The following is a 22,627-nucleotide window of genomic DNA, read 5'->3' on the forward strand; positions in this document are numbered from 1 at the left end:
ATATATTTTCCCTCTCCTGGCACAGAGCTATAATTTACCTGACAACTGTCATCACGCATGATGACGTATTTATATCATTTACAAATATGAAGGAAATTAAGAAGAAAGCAAAAGAAAAAAACTAGAATAAACTAATTCAGTAAAAAAACTGATGGGTACTTGAAAACTTTTCTTATTTTTTTTTTTTAGTTGTTTTTTTTTGTTTGTTTGTTTTTTGTTCTTTTTTTTCTGACCTCTAACCTTAAAGCACTATGTGCTGTTGTATATTTTTATCATAAAGTACTTGAAATAAATTTAGGGCTAGAGAGATGGTTGGGATGTTAGGAGTACTTGCTGCTTTTACAGAGGACCTGGGTTTGGTTTTGGCACCTGCATGGTAGCTCACAACTATCTGTAACTCGGTTTCCAGGAGATCCATCATTCTCTTCTGGCTTCAGCAGGCACTGCATGAACATACATGAATGCAAGCAAACACTCACATATAAAATAAATAAAACAATCCTTTTAAAATTAGAATATCTGAAAACATAAAAATGTTATAGCACCCTCCTGCCTGGCCCTTTCTGCTGGGACAGACTGCTAGCTAGTCTGCTTCCTGGAAGATGCCATATCCTGAGGCATATCAGAAGATCGGTTGCACTCAGAGCATTTTATACCACGTCCTGAGGCATCCCAGAAGATTGGCTGTACTCAAGGCATTTGACACCACAGCTGAAGAAATCCCAGGAAATCAACTGCACCCAGGATACCACAGATTAAAGGGAACTCAGGAGTACCTCTGTACACAGGGCAACTGGGGAACCTACACTGTTGGGATTCTGTAAACCCCACCCCTCAGTTACCTAGCAACAGGCAGGTATACCTCACCCCTCAGTTACTTGGCAATAGCCAGGTATGCTCCACCCCAGTGACCTGACACTATAAAAGGGGCTGCTTGCTCCCTCCTCTCTCTCTTGCTCCCTTGTCTACCCCACCTCTCTCTCCAGGTGCTCATGGTCGGCCTCTACTCCTCTATTCCTCCTCTCCTCTCCTCCCCTCCCCTCCCCTGCCCTCCCCTCCCTTCCCCTCTCTCTCTTTCTGCCTCTACTACCCTCTTAACTCCCCCATGACCGGAATAAATTCTATTCGGTACTATACCATTGTGTGACTGGTCCCTTAGGGGGAATGGATTCCCAACATGGGTCCCCCAGATCATCCCTTGTATATCTTAAGAGCTGAATTTCAGAGAGAGCCAGTTGGAGTTGGAGACAGATGGAGTATAAAGCATTTCTGGTAACATGAATAATCAAGTCATGCCTTTCTTTTAAATCTTCAGGCCTTCACCTGATTCGGAGTAGCTGTTTGCGGTGCAGGCACCACAAATGGAGGTCCTCACCAGGATGCGGGAAAGAAAGGATACCCTAAAGGATCACCCTGAAGGCTGGCCAGCATGTAAGGAAATTGGGGTGTATTGGAAATGGGATTCATAGTTGGTGGATCAACTAGTGATTGCACTTAAGCAAAGTGTAAAAAGAGGTAATGGTAAAATGTTTTTGTATATGTGATATGTTAAAGATTTAGAGGAACGAAGATATTTCTCATAGGTGTTTTTAAGTCTTTGTACACAGATTAGAGGTAGTTTTATTGGAGAAGAGAGAGAGAGAGAGAGAAAATGGGTCTCAGAAAAACAGTCCTCTCCCTTGTCTGGGATGGCATGGTGAAAGAGAAGGAAAAAGAATGTAAACTGTTCCAGAGTTCTTTTGGGGGGATCAGGAGGTCAGGAGGTAAGAGACCCTCAGGACTCAAAGGGTTTGGACCCCAAATGTAATACCCTATAGTAAATAGAGGGAACCTCCAGCAGAAACACGGGGCATCAAGTGAGGGATGGGGTTGCTATCCAACAGTCAAAACTCTGACTCATAATTGTTTCTGTCTGAAAAAGCCCACAGGGATGGAAATGGAGAAGAGCCTGAGAAAAAGAAGGTCCAAGGAAAGGCCTAAAAGGGGATCCAGCTCAAGGGGAGACCCCAAGGCCTGACACCATTACTGAGGCTATGGATCGCTCACCAAAAGGGACCTATCATGACTGCCCTCTGAAAGATCCAAAAAGCAGCTGAAAGAGTCAGATGCAGATATTTGAACCCAATCAACCAACAGAAGCTGCTGACCCCTGTGGTTGAATTAGTGAAAAGCTGGAGGAAGCTTGAGGAGGAGGAAGGCAACCCTGTAGGAAGACCAGCAGTCTCAATTAACCTAGACCCCTGAGATCTCTCAGACACTGGATCACCAACCAGGCAGCACACACCAGCTGATCTGAGGCCCCCAACACATATGCAGCAGAGGACTCTCAGGTCTGGGTTCAGTTGGAGAAGATGCACTTAACACTCAGGGAGTTTAGAGGTATGGCAGGGTGTGTGGGATAGGGACATATTTATGGAGACAGAGGATGGTGGGGAGGAAGTATGGGAGGTGGAACAGTGGGAGGGTGGACCAGGAGGGGAATAAAATTCTGAGTGTAAAAATAAAATGAGATAAATTTTATAACACTTAAAAGCACACAAAATAATCTTTAATTTCAGAAGTTCTTGAAAATGTACTGATTTTATATTTCATTTTACTTATCTTGAGAATTGAAACAGGGTCTGGAGAAATGGCTCAGTGGTTAAGAGCACTGACTGTTCTTCCAGAGGTCCTGAGTTCAAATCCCAGCAACCACTTGGTAGCTCACAACCAACTGTAATGAGTTCTGATACCCTCTTCTGGTGTGTCTGATGATAGCTACAGTGCACTTAAATAAATAAATAAATAAATCTTAAAAAAAAAAAGAATTGAAACACAAGGTGTCCCGAGGGCTCTGAAACTTCACACAATGGTGTTCTGCTGCCTGAGTGTACCCATCCTCCGAGGGTCTGCTTCAGGACAAAGCATTTTCTGGGTGCATGCAGGCCATGGAGATGGCTACCTAGAAGCCCTAGACCCACATCTGTGCAGCACTCATGTTCCTATAGAAGCTACTGTTCCCATTGCTCTAAAATTCTAAAGGAGTCCATGGATTTAGAAGGTGGTGGGCATATCTTCTGTAACAAGTATACAGGTGTTGTTACAGGATGCCCAATGTGTTACACTCCAGCTTGGATCCTAGACTTCAAGATAAACAGGCAATTGAACAGCATGGTCTAGCCTTATAGTAAGCTTCAAAACTTGCTACATGATAATAAACTTTTAGATCCAAAAGATGACACCTCTGGGCAATTTTACTTGATGGTGAAGAAAGGAAGAATAATTCAATAGAAATGTGATTTAGCTTTCAAAGTAAGAAGGTCAAATATGCTGTGAATAAATTGTAAAAACATAGTACAGACTCAGTCATAAAAGACAAAAGGATGACAACCCCTGGCATGCTTTGGTGTATATGAATTTGTTTCTACAAGTCCTCCTGAAGTTGTTTCTAAGAGGGCTAAAGCAGCTTCTAAAAATATCTGCAAAAAAAGCAGTAGAAGAAATTTTTACCTGAGATCAACTGAGTGGAACTTAAGGCCAGGGAAAGAAGATAGTAGATTTGATTCCAAAGAGGAATTAGAGGGCCTCCTTCTACAGCCAACCACCAATAAATGGTGAAACAGACCAATTAGTCAGTGTTTCTGTTGTAAAATCTGAATGGTCTGAAAGCTTGACTGACGTCTCTATAACATTAGCTGAGCATATAGTGTCTCCAGACACTGTGAGCATGAGCAAAGAGACTCCCGAGAGGAAAGTCTGTATAAAAGATCTCCGTTCAGTAGGGCATAATGGATGTCTCAAATGTTACAGCAGGTCTCCCAATCCTAGTTCTAAAAGTTGTGGGAACCAACATTCCAGCATTTGTTAGGCCAATGTTACTTGTAGAAAACATACTAGTGACTGTTCTTCACTTCCTGTTGTCACACTTCAAATTTATGCCACACTCAAGAGAAATATTAATTTATCAAATGACTCCAAAAGCCTTTCACCAGGCACACTCTCACCTCTGCTGAAAAACTCAGCTCACACACAAATGACGTCAAACCCCTCCATAGTGAAGTCACCCAATATTATGCATAGAGGGGGAAAAGTCACAAAGGGGAGATGTTTGCTTTATATTGCTTCTATTACAGGCAATATACTCTCTGTTGAATATTTCATGCAAAATGGAAATGACTCAAATGTCCAACACCATGCTGAATGGATACCATTTTATGAAGCCTGCAATCCTGGGCCCTTGAATGTGACCAGCATAATGCTTTGGTGAACACCACTGGCTATTAGAAAAACTCACAACTCCATCGTGCAAAAAGAATGGGAACATGGATCTAGTAATGGTGTTACTATCCTATGGTTTCTCCAGGAATGCTGCTAATGTATTTGGTGTATGACCCATGGGTTATACAGACTGTCTTAGTCACTCTTCTGTTGTTGTGAAGAGACACCATTGGGCTGGAGAGATGGCTCAGCAGTTAAGAGCATTGACTGTTCTTCCAGAGGTACTGAGTTGAATTCTTAGCAACCACATGGTGGCTCACAACAATCTGTAATAGAATTCAATGCTCTCTTCTGGTATGTCTTAAGACAATGACAGTCTACAGTGTACTTACATAAAACAAATAAATCCTTAAAAAAAAAAAAAAGAAAGACACTATTGTGAGTTGATGTCTATATGCAGATGAGGGCAGGTAGAAAATAAGGCAAGGCCTGTGATTGGGCAGTAAAAAAGAAAGCCAGGGGCAGAGTTTTTGAGAGATGAAAGAGATAGAGAGAGAGAAAAAAAGCAGAAACCAAGATGGAGAAAGAGGATAACCCAGACCCCTGTGGCTTTAAATAGCCATAGGTAGCTATGAATATCTTATAAGGGATAGGTAATTACAGGACAATTGTCGTATCTAGGTGGGCATTTTATATGAATATCTATTGGCTCTGAGTTTATTGTGTGGATGGATGTTTTGTGGAGGGAAAATTTACTGATATAAATCTGACTAATAAATTACAAGCCTCTAGAGTTTTGATTTTACTGGGTTTGGGTAATTGTGAGAATAACCATGGGGAACAGATGCTGGGGATGTGAGCAGAGTCTGCACTAGTGAACTTCGAGATAAGTGGTCTCTGCATGGCGCTGGTGCGCCAGCCACCTGCCATGGGGATAGCCATGGAGGCGGAGCAATTGCTGTAGGGGACAAAGAGTAGCAGGTGCTAAGATGACTTGGTGACTATTCACATACATTAATATTTATAGCTACCCACCATTACCAAGTAACTTTTATAAAAGAAGGCATTTAATTAGAGGACTTGCTTACAGTTTTAGAGGTTAGAACATCATCATTGCAAGGAGCACGGCATTAAGCATGATACTGGATGTAGTTGAGAGCTACATCCTGATTAGCAGGCAAAGTAAGAGACACTAGGTCTCACATGGGCTTTTGAAACCTCAAAGCCCAACCCCAGTGACACACTTTCTCTATCAAGGCCACACCTCCTAACCCTATCAAAGAGTTCCACTCCCTGACAACTAAGCATTCAAATATGAGCTAAGGGATCATTCTTATTCAAACCACCACACAGACAATGCGTGATTATTATTGCTACTACCAGAGAAGGATGAATCATTTTCAACTAACAAATGCTTGGTCATAAATGTTGGGCAACAAAAGAATGGGCCGTTGATGCTTATAGGTAGTGGGCTTTCTTCAGAACAACAGGAATATACTCATCAAACTTGAGATAGTTCTGAAGTTTTAAAAAATGGCTGAGTTTGATAGTACAGTAACTCATGTCATCGTTCCTGTTGATGAAGCTCAAAGTTCTTGTGTGCTTGGGATTCTCAAACAGATGATGGCTCTTGAAGCTTGATTGGGTGAAAGCATAGCTGTGAAGCAAAGTTACATGAACAGGAAGAAAAGTACAAAGTCCCACAGAGGTTCACTGAGGAGCAGGTATAACAGAGATGGATGTTTTGATGGATGTTACTTCTTCTGTGGGGAGAAATGTCAAGCACCATCCAAAGAACCTTAAGCTCATTGCTGCAGCAGAGGCAAAGTCCTTGTAGAAAGTCCAAGCCAGACTGACACAAACATCAATACAATTGTGTGCTATTGGAGTACTGTATCTCTCTTTCCTCACCTACCTAAGGCATACTCTCGATTTAATAAAAATCTGACAGCCAATTAGCTGGAAGGTGAGACTTCCTGGGAGGGAGAAAGAACTCTGGGAAGAAGAAGGAGAAAGACTTTTACTAGGAGATATGAGAGGAGACAAACATGACTATGGCCTGTAAGGTATAGGTATAGCTAGCAAGGTGGCTGGATGGGGTTAACTTACATGAGTTAGTTGAGAGTCTGCCCGGCTAAGGCCTAAGGCTTTAAAATATTAAAAGGTCTCTGTGTGGCTATTTGGGGGGAAGTTGGTTAAGGACTGATTGCTGCTGTATTAATTTCCAGGATTAATATTTACAGATTATTAATTTTTAAATTTACCATGGCATACCTAATTCTGATCAGTACTTCTATGCACAATCCATCATCTATGAAGAACTGTTTCATTGTTGTTGAGAAAGGGTTTGGCAGGGCAAAGTATGGCCGGCTCCTTTTCCCTGGCTTATCAGCTGTGATATCAGCCTTTGAACTGAATGTCATTACAGGTGAACATTTTAAGCGGAACAAGCATGGTTTGTGAGAACCCAGCCACTGAAGTATATTTGATCTTTCACATTCTAAAGGATAAATAGAACCATTCACATTTCCCCCTTTGAATTGCAAAATAAAGCAATTGATGCTAGATTAGGAATTCATTTTGATGCCTAAATTGCTTTTAAGATCTGTTCTCCAGAGGGAGGATAAGGATCAGTGGTAGAATCTTCAGTCTTCATGAGGCACACTGAGAACTACAAAGAAGTTTCCATTTTGTAAATGGTCTGGGGTTTTTCATTGATCATGTGTCCTAGTTAAGGTTACTGTTGCTGTGATGAGACACTTCTCCATGCAACTTGGAGAAGAAAAGGTCTGTGTCAACTTACACTTCCAGGTAACAGTCTAGGACTGAGGGAAGTCAGGGCAGGAACCTGGAGGCAGGAGCTGATGCAGAGGCCATGGAGGGGTGCTGCTTATGGCTTGCTGTCCCTGGCTTGCTCAGTCTGCTTTCCATCTTCAGTGTATCTGTGATTATTTGTGTGTATTGCTGTAATTTATTTTAATACCACCATCCCTTAGAAGATCTTATCAGCTTAGAAAATTTTCAAGCATCCGTTCATTAGATTAGAATCAATACGTTTGTGGTAAATCTTTCCGGGTATTACTAAAATATGTAAGCATTGCATCCCCTCCCCATTTCTTTTCCCATTTCTTCTTTCCCTCTCTTTCTCTTGTCTTCCCTTTAATTTGTGATTCTGGGTATGGAAGTAAGGGTCTTGCACATGCTAGACTTTCTACCACAGAACTATATCCCTGGCCCTGTTATGATGACTTTTCTTTCTTTGTGAGTGAGAAGCTAGAGCCTTGTGCATGCCAGGCAACTGAGCTACACTCCTCACCCTGAATTTATTTTGAGATGGTCTTGCTAAGTTAGCCAGATTGGCCTTGAATTTGCCCGGTTTTAATACTTTATAAAGTTTTTATGTTGGTGAGTAGGCAAAAGTTGGAGACCACTTGATCCACCACATCCTACATAAGGCCCATCACACTAAATAGAGATGTAACTGAGAGGGGTTTCCTCTAGATGCTGAGGTAGTCAAGGCAGAGTAGGGAAGACACCACCAGAGTGTGCACACTGTCTGTCCTACGAGTTCTCATTGTAGATGGACAGAATGTCTGCTTTTAAATGGTCTTAAAGAAGATGGCTTTTCAATGAATCTTCCCAGAAGTATTTGCAGCATGGAGATTTGTAGAAAGAGGAGCTCAGAGAACCGTCAGTTTTGTTGTCAACAAACAGAGCAGGGCAGCCTGACAGCCACTGGGTAGAACTGCCCCGAGCAGAACAGGAGGAGGCTGTGAAGTCTGAGGTTCTGCTGGTCATTTGAAAATATACCTTCTCTAAGTCCTCCTTTCACATATACTTCATGTCAACAGGTCTATTATATGAACAAAATAATATTGTGTGTGTATGTGCATATATGAATTTATTGGAATGATTTACAGGCTATAACCAAGCTAATCCAACAATGGCTGGATTTGTTCAGTCCCCATAAGCCTGGGTATCTCATTTGGTCTCCTGCATATGCTGGAATTTCAAAGAAGTTGGCCCCAGTGCCAATGAGAGAATGGCTATTCTAGCAAGGCGAGAGCAAGTAAGCAAAATCATCCTTCTATGTCCTTACGTAGATTTTTAGCAAATAAAATAAAATAAAATCATCCATACTAAAGATATGTCTTCCCTGTACAAGATTTGGATTAGAGGCATGTCATGTGTCTTCCTACCTCGACATCCAAATTAAAGGCCTGTGTCTTCCAGCCGTAAGATCTAGATCATAGGTGTGTGTCTTTCTAACTCAAACATTTGTATTGGAAGTGAATTCACCCACTTCAAATCAAGCAGAAAATCTCACAGGTGTGCCCTACATTTCTGGATTGTAGTTTGTTCCAGACACAGTCAAGATGATGGCAATAATAGTCACCACAACAGCTCTTATTTGTGTTTGACTCACACTTCATTCTGAATCTGGAATGGGGTAGGCGGGGCAGCAATATGGATTAAGCCATCTAGAGTTTTGAACTGTATTTTTGTCTTTCATATATCCCACTTCTGAGTTGTTTTTGTTGTGTCCAGGGTCTCATTCCTGGCCAGTATTGTGTTTGTTCTTTGGTGTGAAATCTTATCTCTAAAAATTCCTTTGAGGGTTCCTATCCACATTTCATTTTCTTCCTTCACCCCCCTCTCATTTTTCTTCCTTTTTCCTACTAATATTATGATTTCTGAATGTTCTTGATGCTGATTTTTATGCTGTTGATTTATGGTAAGCTTTTCGCACTTGATATTGTACCTCCTATAGAAGTGCTTGTAATTTTCATTTTTCCTTAATGAACTTAAACATTTTTATTTACTATAAATCACTTTGTAAAAGGGAGTTAGAAAAAGAAAATTCTTAAGGATAAATCCATCTTCTCATTCTTTTTTAAGGAATCATAGTAGTGCCTACCTCCTCCTGCTGAGAATCCTTTCTTCATCTTGCTTCCCCACTTAATGCCCAGCTCCTGGCCATACTCATCCCCGTACCAGACCAGAAGCTCACAACCTGGCCTGATGACCCGGCAGGTTCGGTAAAAGATTTTCCTGTGATATTGAAAGGCCACCAGGTTCTGCTCTTCCTCATCGCGGGCACAGTTCACATACCTAGAGTAGAACGGAGGGAAAAGGAAAAAAATATCAGTCACGCAGCTGCACAGCTGCACTAGTCCTTAGCGGTGTCCAGTGCCCCAGGCTATGATGTTTCCAACCCCTCCCACATTTCTAAGAACCTTCTATCCTCATCTATCCCTTTGATGTTACAGATATCCTAGCTCCAAGCAGTTCTTTCCCCAAGATCCCAGTTTCCTTTTTTAAAAAGAATTATTTATTTTATGTATATGAGTACATGCTGCTTCTAGATTAGTATATTTCATCCTAGGCTGATCCCAACTTTGTTTGAAAGTTCTCACTGTAAGGAAAAGATGACGGGGGCACCAATGAAAGGAAAAGTCACTGAAAGTGAAAGACCCCCGGAGGGTATCTTCCGTCTGAAGAGACCCGTCCCAAGGAACAGCGAGACCACTCACTTCGGATGCAAGTAGCAAGAGGTTTATTTAGATACACAGGTACCTGTGGGCGCACAGTCTCTCGGAGGACTTGCGCGCCGGACAAAGGGGCAGTCCCCTTTTTATAGGGCTTGGGGGGCAGAAGCAAGGTACAGAAGCAGAAGCATAGCAACAGGGTTTTAATTGGTTAGTTTAAATATGGCCAGGGAGTGAGCCCAAGGACATGGCTCTAAGGAAACAGCTCCTGATACCAGCTGGGGCTGCAGCTTCCTGAGAATAGTTGCCTTGGGCTTATCTAAGTGTGGGAACTATGGCAGACATATGGCTCCAAGGACACAACTCTTGGTTCTAGTCGGGGGCTGCAGCTTATCTGAAAGCTGGGCTTGTCTGAATGTCTTCTTTTCTTTGTCTATTGCTAGCTGGCCGCCCACCGGTATCTTGCTTGGCCACCTGGGACCCCGACCCAGCCTGCACAGCCTTACAGACCCAAGTTCTCAGAAGAGGAGGGCGGCCTTGGCCCCTCCTTTGGGACAAGGAGTTGTTTTTCGTCCTTGCTTTAACATGTGTGGCGGGATGTCCTTGCCTTGGTCCAGGTGGTCAACTGCAGATATTTTTGTTCTGACAGAGACTGGGCTGTCCTCTGGCTCACTTTTGTTTCAGTATTTTTTATCCCTGCCTGCTCTGGGCCTAGCACGAAATGGCGTTACTGCAGCTAAAGCAGGAGGGGGTCTTTCAAAAGGAAAAGTCACAGGGCACCAATGTTGTGAAAGGATAACGATCTGAGTCATGGCACCAATGTTAGGGGAAGGATGAAGAGAGTGGGGGGCATATGGCCCATGGAGGTGCAGAGAGGCCTGAGGGCAAGGGATATGCCTCTGGGGGGTCCATGTTGGGAATCCCTACCCTGAGGGACCAGCCACACAACAGTATAGTACGGAATAGAGTTTATTCAGGTCATGGGAGAGTTAAGAGGGTGGTAGAGGCAGAGAGAGAAAGGGGGTGGGGGGAGAGAGGGAGAGAGAGAGAGAGAGAGAGAGAGAGAGAGAGAGAGAGAGAGAGAGAGAGAGAGAGAAAGTAGAGGAGGCCGGCCATGAGCACGTGGGAGGGGGGGGAAGGGAAGGGAAGAGGAGGGGTAGGAGGGAGAGCAAGGCTGCAAGAGCACAAGAGCAAGAGAGGCCAAGAGAGAGAGGAGGGGTCAAGCAGCCCCTTTTATAGTGTCAGGTCACTGGGGCAGAGCATACCTGGCCACTGCCGGGTAATTGAGGGGTGGGGTATACCTGGCTGTTGCTAGGTAACTGAGGGGTGGGGTTTACAGAATCCCAACACTCACTACTGGCTGAGGCTACCAAAAAAGCTTAAGAGATCTTTTAGCGAGACAACACAGAAAACAATGCTGAAGATATAGCTCGGATGAAAGAGTGCTTGCCTACGTACACAGAACCCTGGGCTCTACCCCAGCACCACGTAAAACCGGGTATGCTGCATGCCTATAATCTGGAAATGAGACCAGGAGAATAAGAAATTTAAGTTTAACCTCACAGGAAAGGGCTAGAGTGCACGGCATCTAAATTTATATCCTTCCAGAACCCAGTATGGTGGTCCCTGAAGCTAAGAAAATTTCCTGCCCTCACAGAGTAAAGGTCCTCTATTGTAGGTTGTTTCAGCACTGTGTATGTCTCAAAGAATACAAGACTTAATGTCAAACTTTCTTTTAATAAAATACCTGTAACATGCCTCTTGTAAGGACACAAGTTGTATGACCTGCTCAAGTAATGAAATCTATTTTCTAAACTAGCATTCAAAATAAATGTTTCCTAAATAGTGATTAAATTGTAAGCCCAGTGTTTTTGATGAATAGAGGCTCCTTAAGGTTTTTCTCAGTATTCCAGTTTGCTGAGTGCATGTGTGCTTTGGTAAAGTTAATGATAATATTAATTTATTTTTCCTTACTGTCCATAATATAAAAGAAATACTGTGCAGAGAAAAAAAATGAACAGAGCATACAGGAGCCATTGAAGGAGTCAGGATGAGAAAGGAAGGAACAAGTCTTGTGAGTGACAGTCTTTCTTAGAACCCAGTGACCTAATGGCCTTACCTCATCCAGTTGGCTTGGGACTCATCCTGTCCATCCACATACTCATAGCAATTTCTTTCCTTGGTGATCTGAGTTTCAGAAAAACAAAACAAAACAAAACAAAAAAACCAAAACCAAACCAAAACAAAACAAAACAAAAAAACATTAAGGCTCCAGGATGACAATAATGAAATCATGTCACCTCACACTCGCCAGTGCTCCCTGAGCTCAGACTCAGCCACTCACAGTGACCACACATGAGGCTTCTGAGTCATCATGTACACGTGCTTACTTTGTGTACCACTCTAACCCTACCCACCCTCGGATCTTGAAGCAGGACTTCCATGTTATACAAAGACCATTCAGTACACAAAACTAGTCATCTTGTCCTTGTCCATATCCTAGCTTGTCACACCAGAAGCACAGAAAGAATGTGGGGAGACAGGATGAAGGAAAAGGAGGCATTTCTCACCAGCCAGGAGTATCCACTGTTGGCTGCTTCCTCATCCTCTGTGATCTGGCCCTCATAGGGGCCAAAGTGCAGACCTACTGGTAGATCAGACGCTTCATTCCATACTCCAAGACCGGCTTCAGGGATGCCCGATGGACCAATTCTCAGCCCAGGGGGCAGACTGAGGACTGAGTGGTTGGGATGATCCCTGTCCACCACAGTGTCTTTTACAAATACAGGAGGCCCATGGTTGGGACAACTGTCAATGAAGAAATTCTGGCACTTTTCACAATCTAAGGCAAAAACAGCAGGGATTGGGGAAAGTGTGTGAACATCCCCAGATCTAAAGGTCTTCAGAAGAAGCACAATACTCCTGTCACTCTCATAACCTGAAGCCAATGTCACTAGGGTAGACATGATCTGGGCTCCACATGAGCAAATGAATCACTAGACCAGGACATGACCGTCTTCTACATAAGATGGCCTGGTGGACACTTACAGAGGTAGTCATCATCCTGGGGCTCGCTGACCTCTTCATAGGCCAGGCCCTTTCTCTCTCGCAGCCTGTACATCTTCACTTCAACATTCTTTCTCCTGACTTCTGGATTGGAGAACAAAGGCGACTTGAAGTGTGTGAATTTTGAGCATTTATCCCTGTTTCTTTATAAAATTCAGGCCTGTGGAGATAGCTCAGCAGTTAAAGCACATGCTGTTCTTATAAAGAACCTGGGTTTGGTTCCCAGAACTCACACCATGGCTCACAACCATCCTTATCTTCAGTTCTAGGTAATCAAATGCCCTCATCCCATCCCTGCAGGCATCCGGCATGCACATGGCACAGATACATACCCGGAGTCAGACGTTCATATGCAAATAAAAATAAATCTTTAAAAAACAAACATTTATTTTAAAATGTTTTTTAAAAACTATGGAATTTACTGCCATATGTTCCCCTTTTAACCTTTTCACATTCAACAGACAACAGACGTCTATCTAACTTTAATTTCTGACTCTTCAGGTTTAATTTCTACTTTCTCATATTTTCTCTATTTAAAAATGGTTTGTTTGCATGCTGATTCATTTATAAAATATTTGTTAAGGGCACATTGCAATTAGGCATTGAGCAAAGGCCTGGGCAAACAGCACTGAGAGTATTTGGTTCCTAGTGCCACGAAGATTTATTGGATCAGCTACTTTATGTTTCACTTGCTGTTGAAAGCAAAAGCTACCATGTCCTTACTTCCACATATTAGCACTCACAAGGTCATAGAGTTTGCTCAAGTCCCGGTACCTCCATGTGAATAACAACCCAAGTGTAAGCCTTTAAAGCGAGTGTTCTCACATAGTACTTAATAGCATGCCCACTACCAATGCCACAGCTTAGACAAGAGCAAATTCAGAACTTTCTGGGGTAACTACACTGACCATTCCAGACCATTCCCACCAACCTTCCTAGGTAATCTAGAGGGATTAAAGTTCTCAAATTATTTATTCTTACTCGTTTTTTTCCCAGACTGCTGTCCAGAGGTATTTCCTTCTTCAGGGGAAGACACTGGTTTCTGGGCATGTTCTGAGCCACTTGTATTCAGCAAATTTTCTATTCCAGACATTTCCTTCGCATTAGATTTATCACTTAACGGTATTCTGGGTGTTTCCTTTAATTAGAGTCACATATAAAAACACCATAAGCATTTCTGTAGTTCCTTAAGGCTTTAAATTTTCACCTGTGACTTTAGTTAATGTGTGGAGTGTCTGAATAAGGAAGAGACAAGGAAGAACCTAAATGAATCCAGGGCAAGAGGCCATATGCTAGGCTTTCTCCCTTCAGGTTTCTTTTAGGTTTGAAGGAGGGATATTTGGGAAGGAAAACAAAGTCTGCAATGACGAAGATAAGGCTTACGGAGAGAAAGAGGGTATATCCATAAAGTAGGAAATACTGATCAGACAAGAAATGTAGAAAACAAAGTAAAAGACAAAACACATCTGTAAAAGGAAGTGAGAGCAGAGCAGTATATCTGGGATGAAAATGAAGAGATGGTGGCAGAAATGTACCTCTACAGCTAACAAGTGACACTAAAGTTGTAAATTAGCATGTTGGAAATAGTTGTTTCCAGAATTAGGTACTCATTTGAGACAGGGTCTCATTATGGAGACTGGCCTCAAACTCAGGCTGGCCTCCTACCTCGGCCCTTCTAGTTCTCAGATTATAGCTCTGACCCCAATACTTAGGATGACTCTGGAATTATATTAACTAATTCTTTTACTAACTTTTCTAGAAAATTCACTAGTTTTTTTCCATTCATAAATTTGTATACATGCTAATTGTTCATTTTTAAAGGTATATTTCTCTCTCTCTCTCTCTCTCTCTCTCTCTCTGTGTGTGTGTGTGTGTGTGTATGTGTATGTGTGCTGCACAGGTTCTGTCAGGGTCAGACAAGGACATTTAATCTCTTGGAGTTGAAGGCAATTTTGAACTCTACAGTTAGAAACCAAACTCGGGACCTCTGGAAGAACAAGAAGTGTGATTAACCTCTGAATTCTTTCTCCAACCATCCACACATAATAATTCTTTTTTTGTGATACTGAATAGAACATGTGCAATTGAATATAATATTAATGCGAGATTACTAGCTTCTCTCATAGTCTCTCTCACAGATGATATTTCAGTGGAAATTATTTGCCTATATGAAATCCTACATCCTTTTCTCTCCCCCATTCCCAAGCTCACTATACCATTGTATACCATGGCAGGCCTGGAACTCCTTAAGTAGACCAGGCTGGCTTCAAACTCACAGTATTCCTTGGGACTCTACTTCCATGTAATTACAGGCAAGCACCACCATGCTTAATTAAGTCATTTTCTCATTTGTGGATCCCTTGCTATTAAGCTTGAACTTCTTAGGGATGAGAGCTGCTGCTTCTTATCAGAATGAGTCCTTATGAGAAAGAGGATCATGTCTCCTCTCTCTGTGCCATCCAAAGTAAAAGTTCTCTACATAGTTGTAACCTATCCTTAGAGTACATTAGTGAATTTCTCACTTTGACATAGCAGATAAAAAAAGAAAAAACCCGGGGTAGGAACACTCAAGTGAGTGATGTTCTTATTTATTCAAACAACCAGGAGAATGAGAGACACTGTAGAAGAGACCAAGAAGGTAGCAATTCCCAGGGTCCTCTAAGCCTTCTTCTTTTCTTACCTGTGTGGATCCTTGAGGAAGGTTTCCTTGTCTGTAGGATTTGTAAAGCACTTACCTTCTGTTGTTTACTGTGTTTCACCCGGAAAGGCACCCGAGGAGAACTGACTGAAAAGGCATGGGAAATCAGGGTTTGGGTTGGTATATAGTTTTACACTGTGGTAGGCCTGGAACTCCGTAAGTACATATAAAGGTGAAAACAAGATCTTAAAAAGGCATTTGCACATCCATGGTCACATTACATTATTAATAATAAGCAAGCAGACTGTAGGCTAAGTAAGGAGCTTATACTAACTACTTTGGGTTTAATATTTCTTGTTCATGCCCAGATTTGTATATATTTTATATCTATTATATTTATAAATAGTATATAGTCTTCACATATTTTACAATATACAGGAATAGCTTCTTACTATGTTTTGAACTGTATCTTGTTTGTTTGCTGACCTTTGATTCTTAGAAGGGGAAAAAAAAAAAAAAAACCCCAGCTTTCAGAAGTTAATTCTGAGACATTTTTTGAAACCAAATCTGGGGTTGGTTTCAGATGGGTACTTCTAAATCCTCCTGACTCCTCACCTCACTTCTAAACTCTCCTAGCCCCTCCTCACCTTGCTGCTTAGGTGTCCATTCCTCATCAGAATCCTCACTGTCATTTATCTGGGACTTGATTGCTTGCCTTTGGTAACACATGAAAGCTGGTCTAGGGGCTCTGAGACCTGAAAAGAAACAAAATGTTCCTCTTAAAAATGAAGCAGGCCCTGAGGCTCTCTCTCTCTCTCTCTCTCTCTCTCTCTCTCTCTCACACACACACACACACACACACACATGTTTTTTCTAAACTTGTCTCCATTGGAAACTGTACTAGATTTCTGAGAGAGCACTAACATAACATGGGAATTGGAGACTTGTTTTTTGCCTAGACTGGTTCAACCTAAGACTTCTTGTTACCTATAGAAATTAGCATTTTATAGTTCCTTTTCACATTTCTATAGCGAATTTTCTCCAACTCTCCCATCTCTGCCCATTCTTCTTTGGAGAAGTATATAGAAATGTCTTTGAATTCATCTTTGACCTGAAGGAAAAATAAAAACAAAAATGGGAACATGCTGGGCAGGGCTTCGGACCCTGAAGTATAGTCTCAATGATCAAGGTTTTCCTCCCATTCCCAGAAACCTCTTTAAGCAAACACTGGATGTTCATGCTGACAGAACAGTTGCTAATGAGCCTCTCTCACATACCCGAACCCACCATCTTGTCATAGAAAAATCAATTATGTAGACCAAGAGTCTATGGTACTCAAGGGTATTTGCCTCTGTCCACCCCACAATCCTCCTGACGCTAGGGCAACTTTGTTCTACCTTAGGTTTCCACTCGAGTTTCCCCGTATCTCCTTTAGGACTATTTTCTTCGGGTTTCTTGGTGTTCATGGTGCAGAACATTTCCCTGGATAGGTCCAGGGTCCTGTGGTCCTATGGATGAAGAAGTAACTAAGGGCCATAGGCAAGCAGGGATGCCCACCAGCACATGGGAAGGAGCATAGGCTGGGAATCCATGCAGCCAACACAGTGGCTTCTTCAGACTCCGTAGTCTAGCACACTGATGCAGGCGCAATGATTCTGGACTGAACCCTAAATCTAGTCACCGACACTACATCCGGGTCAGGGCCTGCAACAGCAAGTGAAGGAACATTCTTCCCGCCAGGCGGGTCTCCCCCACCCCCGCCGCCCCCATTTGCTCTTCAGTCAGGGCAGAGCACTTGGGTCGGAGAGATGTTTTCAGGTAAACGGACTCAAGGGATTGACGTTCCTCTGGTGAAAATCTGGGGACCCTCTGGATGAGATTTTAATTTAGGGAACCTCGGGTTGAGGATTGGGGGTCATCAGATTAAGGGAATTGGGTTTGCAGATTAGAGGAGTCTTTCAGGTTGTGAAATAAAGTTTGCAGATTTGACGATTATGTCAAGATTTGGGGTTTGTCATGTTGAAGGTATTTAGGGTCCTGCTGGATGAGAGCATTTAGGGCCTTGGAAACCTATCTTAAGGAGTGACAGGTCCTAGAGACTGAGGGCGTTTGGGGTCTCTGGGGCTTAGAGGAGTCTCTATACTAAGAGTCCAGGTTTCCTGTCCGGAAATCTAGTTTCTCTGAGGCGAGCTACTCAGTTTCCTCAGGCAGAGGGTGGGTTGGTTCCACACAGTTGCATTCGGGACCTAAGCCATAGTGCATTTAGAGGCTGAGGTGACGGGTGTGTGCGTGTGAGCTGAGGGGTCCGAATATAATTTAGGGAGTATGGGGTTCTCACGGGCTGGGCCTAGAAAGTCTCGCTGGTCTTGAAGGTTTCGCCTGTACTCATGGTCCGGAATCCTGTGGCTCTGGTGCCACCACCGCCGTCCGTCTCTCTGAGGCGCTCCTGAGGCGCTCGCGGCTGACTGCCAGGAAAGTCCACCAATTGACAGACAGCTGGCCTAGGGGCGGGAATAAGGAAAGCGGAGGGCGGAGCTCCGCCTGTCAGTCAGCTCCGCCTGCCTGTAATTCCTGCCCCTGACTTTCTTCAGGATGCCCCGCCCCTCGCCGAGATTGCCAGGCCCTAGCACGAATCAGGTGGTGCCCAGCGCGCAGGCGCATACTTGTCCTCTGCGTGGCGTCCGTCTCTCCAGACTCTTTCCTCACTTTTGACCTGTGTCCAGTCTACAAAAGGTCTTAAAACCATGGAGCAGGGCTTTAAGCGCTTAGGTCTGCTCTAGAGTGGGGTTTCACTCAATCTCCAGTTGGAGCTGGACACTTGGGAAGCCGGGCGTGAGGGTGGGACCGGAAGTCCAGCTTTGGCAGGAGTACACTGAGCTCAAGTCCTGCCTTGAGAGAAGTAGCTAGATCAAATATATTGATGAAATCAAAACAAATATGGGTCTCCGGAAAAGAACCTAAAACTCAGGCTATGAAAGTTTTTTTTAATATTTAAAGAGTCTCTAATTTAACAATAACTTTAATAAACATACGTTTACCAAAATTTTTGTGACGTGCTAAAAGAGTGCCTTGATTAATATAAATCGTTATTAATAAAAATTAGTTTATAAGAGGGGTGGAGAGATGACGCAGTGGTTAAGAGCACTTGCCGCTCTTGCAGAAGAGACACATTCTCTTCCAGCACCATCGTGAGGCAGCTCACAACCCTCACCCCATAACTCCATTTGCATGGGATCTGATGCCTTTTTCTTGACTTTATGGCAACCTACACTTACGTGGTGTACTAACATACACTCAGACCTACGAAAGTACACATAAATAAATAGATATGAAAAAATTTAAGATTTCTAGTGATAAGAATATGAACTACCCGCTGCTAGAGCAAAGTAAACGGCACAGGTACGACTGCTCTAGTTTGACTTTTCCACAATTCTGCTACCTGAGCAATATTAGACTTTTATATAGTTCTTTCATAAAGTTTAAGAAACTTCTGATAGTGCTATGAACGCACTGTTTATTGGCTGCCATAGTTTGAAATATGTAGACACAATCAGTTTCAATCCATGACTGAGTTCTTAGTTCGCCTCTCACTAATTTGTTGGTCTAAAACTTGCAGAGATCGTCTGTGGTAAATCTATTTAAAGAACTGTAACAGTAGGTCAGTAGATGTAAAATCTAAGTAAATTAGGAGCTTGATGACCCACATACTAATGGTGGCAGGAGGAAGTGGACTACACAACGTTGTCCTCTGACCTCCATATATATGTTGTGGTGTGAAGAAGAACACATACACACACAACCACCACTACCCCCCACTCTTTTCCTCTCTCCATTAACAATGAGTATATGCCCTCCACAAAAGACAGAAATCTGAGGCTGTTTATTAATAAAAGCAAAATAGAGGAACTCTGATTTCCTACAGTGGGGAGACACATCTACAGATAGAGTTCTGAAATTCATTTTAAGAATAGGTAACAGGTTGGAGAGATGGCTCAGAGGTTAAGAGTACTGACTGCTCTTTCAGAGGTCCTCAGCTCAATTCCCAGTAACAACATGGTGGCTCACAACCATCTATAATGAGATCTGGTGCCCTCTCCTGGCATGCAGGCATACATGCAGAAAGAATGCTGTATATATAATAAATTCATCTTAAAAACAAAAGTCAAACAAACAAACAAACCAGGCATGTTCATCCAGGACCAGTGGCATAAGTCTGTACTACCAGATTCTTGGGAGGTCAAAGAGGAGGCTTGAAAAAAGAAGGACACCGAGTACAATTTAGTGAGACTCTGTCTCAAAATGAAAGAGGGCTGGAAATGTAGCTCAGTGGTAGAGGGGTTGGTAGCATGCATGGGGCTCCAGTACCACACACACAAATTGCTAAATTCCAGTAAATTAGATTCTCTGCTGAGATAGGTCTACTATGCTAAGGGAAGGTATACTAAGGTTCTGGTTGGGAAGTAGAGTCAGGGGAAGTATGCATGGAAAATTTATTATAGCACGACTCTGTGCTGTCTTATTTGTCATGTTGATCCCCAAAATATTTTTTAGTTAATGCCATACACATTAATCTTCCTCTCATAAAGATTCAACTCTCAGTATACTGATATAGAAGAAACTCAATGTAATAGAATTGATTTAAGGAAGCAATTGTTAGTAGATTTGCTTAGGAGACATTAAATCGGAAAAAGTAGAACTTAGCCAAGTGAGTGCTAGTAAAACACCCCAAAGATAAGTAATGCTACCCAGGTCTGTTAGAGATAAATAAAATTAACAAAGCTAGAATGTTTGTTCGCCATGATTGCCAGCTATTAGGTCCACCCCCAAAAAAACATGCTCTAATAGGCAGTTCAAGGTTCACAGCGTCATGAAGTTTTGGTCTGCCAGTCAGTCTTCTAGGATCTTATTTAATTGTTCTATGTGGGCAGGATGACCCCGGGAACGATACTGATGCACTTAAGAAATAACCCTGACAGTATCTTAGCTGTGTAAATTTTCCATCTGCCCAAGTGGCTTGATGAGTTCTGCTGTCTCCATTCAAATTGTTCACAAGGTAATCTTGCTCTGAGATTTAAGGACGGCAACATATGTAACAGGAAAACACCTCAGGTATTTATATGTTACTGAAATAGTCTATTCAAGTCCAGATCTTCCTTGAGAATTAGCCAAGGAACATGTATCATTAAAGAACATTCCTTGTCTCTAAGTGTGCAAAGTTGTTAGGATAGGTGAAACCATTTTGTGTGATTTGGAATATTGTAATACTTCTGAGATGTGCTCAGGAGCCAATCACAAGGTAGTTCCTATATGAGCCAAGCCTAAGGCAGGCTGTGATCTGTTAATGAATCAATGCTAAGCTGTGAGTCCTCATAATGCAATGGGAATGCCTACTGGAATAAAACAAAAACTCCAACTTTGGTGCTGGCCCCAGGATCTCACTGCTGTGCTCCCAAAACATTCCCTCTCAAACTCTTGGTTTATTTCCAATGGCAAAGAAACTCTAAGACTGGCCGTTTTGTGACTTTGGCTCCAGAGATCATTGAATTTCTGGCACTATAAGAGTGTGAGAATCTCTGAAGGAAGACCCCAGGCTCAGATAGTATGCAAAGGCAATGAACATTTATTCTGCAGAAAGAATACTATCAGGGGGTCAATCATTCATGCAAAACGGCAACCCCAAGAGGAGCTTGCAAATTCCTTTTATGCAGAATTAGGGGACTTTTTGGAAGAATTAGGTAATCTCTAAAATGATTGGCTAGGTAAGCAGCAGTTACATGACCACATTTCTGATCGGTTGCTATCTTAGTTTTTTATGTTAGTTTTATCATTTTTGTGAGGCATTAAAGAAATTCTAGGACTTAGCTCCAGGCCTCTCCTCCCCTTCAGTCAAATGCCAGGGCCTTCCTTTATTAAAGATCCATTGTCTGTGACTCCCAAGGAGTCTTGTTTGCGTCCCTGGGAAACTGAAAACTTTCTTCCCCAAGGTTTTAGAGGGTTCAGGACCACTGCCAAGTACAACATGCCTACTTTGTCAGAGCTCACATAAGACTCTTTAGGACCTTCTGGAACAGTATGGTCCTCCTGGCCTTCCACAGGTGAAGGACTTCCTGGGGATAAAGGTTAGGTTGTTTCTGAAGCACACTCACCAGAGAGGTTTTTCAGTGGCAGGCAGCCTGTATACAGCAATCCCTACCAGACATCTTCCCATTTGGTGAAAAGGCTGTTTACATGGGATTGCTGTAATGTGTATAATAGTACGGCATTAGGCATTAAAAGGAATGTTTGTATGAATAAACTAAGCATATTTGAAAGGCAAGTCTCATGGGACATCCTAATCTTTGAATGCCTCCCTGCCTAACAGTTTGGTTCTTCAGAGGAGTAATTGCTCACTGAAAGACAAATTGTTTCTACTAGAATACTATGTGTAAAAAATATGCAAAACTGTGTATTGTTGAGGGTTAGATATACATTTTTTCTAAAAAGATGTAAAGTAGAGCTTGGAATAACCAATTTGAAGTTAAGTGTACTCTGGGGATAAAGAGAGAGAACATGGATCAGGAAGGCTACACAGAGACCATTTTCATATCTGTGACATGCTATTTATTTTAAAATGTGATGAGAGGAGCAAAAAGATGGAGAAAGGAGGAGGAAGAAAGGGGAAAGAGGAGAAAAGAAGAAGGAAAGATAGATGTATAAACAGCAAACTGTGAACTGACTAATCTAAATAGTGACTGAAATTTAGAAGTGGCAGCAGTTGGTTCACAGGGGACACTAATAAGGTTCCTGACAAAGGGACCTCATTTAGGAATGAGCTGCATGAATGAAACAGCTTGAGACCATTACGGGGTCTCTACATGAAAAGGAGAGAATCAGACAGAAACGACACATCTACTAAACGAAGGAAAAGTCTGACTTTTTTCCTTAGAGGAGCAGCAGAAAAGTTTCACCTCAGGTAGTTTAGTTCAACAGAGTGTGTGACAGGGAGCAAGAAGTCAGATGCCATAAACTGAGAACTATCAAGTAGCAACACAGACTTAAACTCTAAGTTCAGTCCCTGGTACCACAGAAATAAGAACCAACTCTAGTGCATTAGGGAGGGCTCTCTGAAGGAACAGAGCTGATAGAATGAGAAAAGGGGATGGGGTGTGGCTGTCTCCTGATGGGAAGGTCAATGATCTGACTTGATCAGTCCATGTGACTGGGTGTCTCAGAAGTCCATCTGGGATTGGAGTTGGGG

At 42.5% G+C, this 22,627-nt stretch overlaps 1 protein-coding gene across 2 annotated transcripts; it reads right to left on the minus strand.

Annotated features, from left to right (window-relative positions):
• Nucleotides 1-375: 375 nt before the first annotated feature.
• LOC308439723 (histone-lysine N-methyltransferase PRDM9) lies at nucleotides 376-17,863 on the minus strand (the record flags this gene model as incomplete). Of its 2 annotated transcripts, XM_080941668.1 has the most annotated exons (11): nucleotides 17,729-17,863; nucleotides 16,788-16,898; nucleotides 16,378-16,501; nucleotides 16,038-16,145; nucleotides 15,488-15,537; nucleotides 13,734-13,890; nucleotides 12,735-12,836; nucleotides 12,257-12,528; nucleotides 11,806-11,873; nucleotides 9,116-9,309; nucleotides 376-443 (listed from the first exon to the last, which is right to left on the minus strand). In XM_080941668.1, the coding sequence occupies exons 2-11, from the start codon at nucleotides 16,866-16,868 to the stop codon at nucleotides 418-420; spliced, it is 1,182 nt and encodes a 393-aa protein (XP_080797794.1). In that variant the 5' UTR covers nucleotides 16,869-16,898; nucleotides 17,729-17,863. The 2 variants fall into 2 exon arrangements, with proteins under 2 accessions (XP_080797794.1, XP_080797793.1); XM_080941667.1 differs by lacking the exon at nucleotides 376-443 and having other exon boundaries at nucleotides 9,045-9,309.
• Between the last annotated feature and the right edge of the window lie 4,764 nt (nucleotides 17,864-22,627).

Source organism: Micromys minutus (assembly GCF_963924665.1).
Source record: "Micromys minutus genome assembly, chromosome: 30".
Taxonomy (NCBI): Eukaryota; Metazoa; Chordata; class Mammalia; order Rodentia; family Muridae; genus Micromys; species Micromys minutus.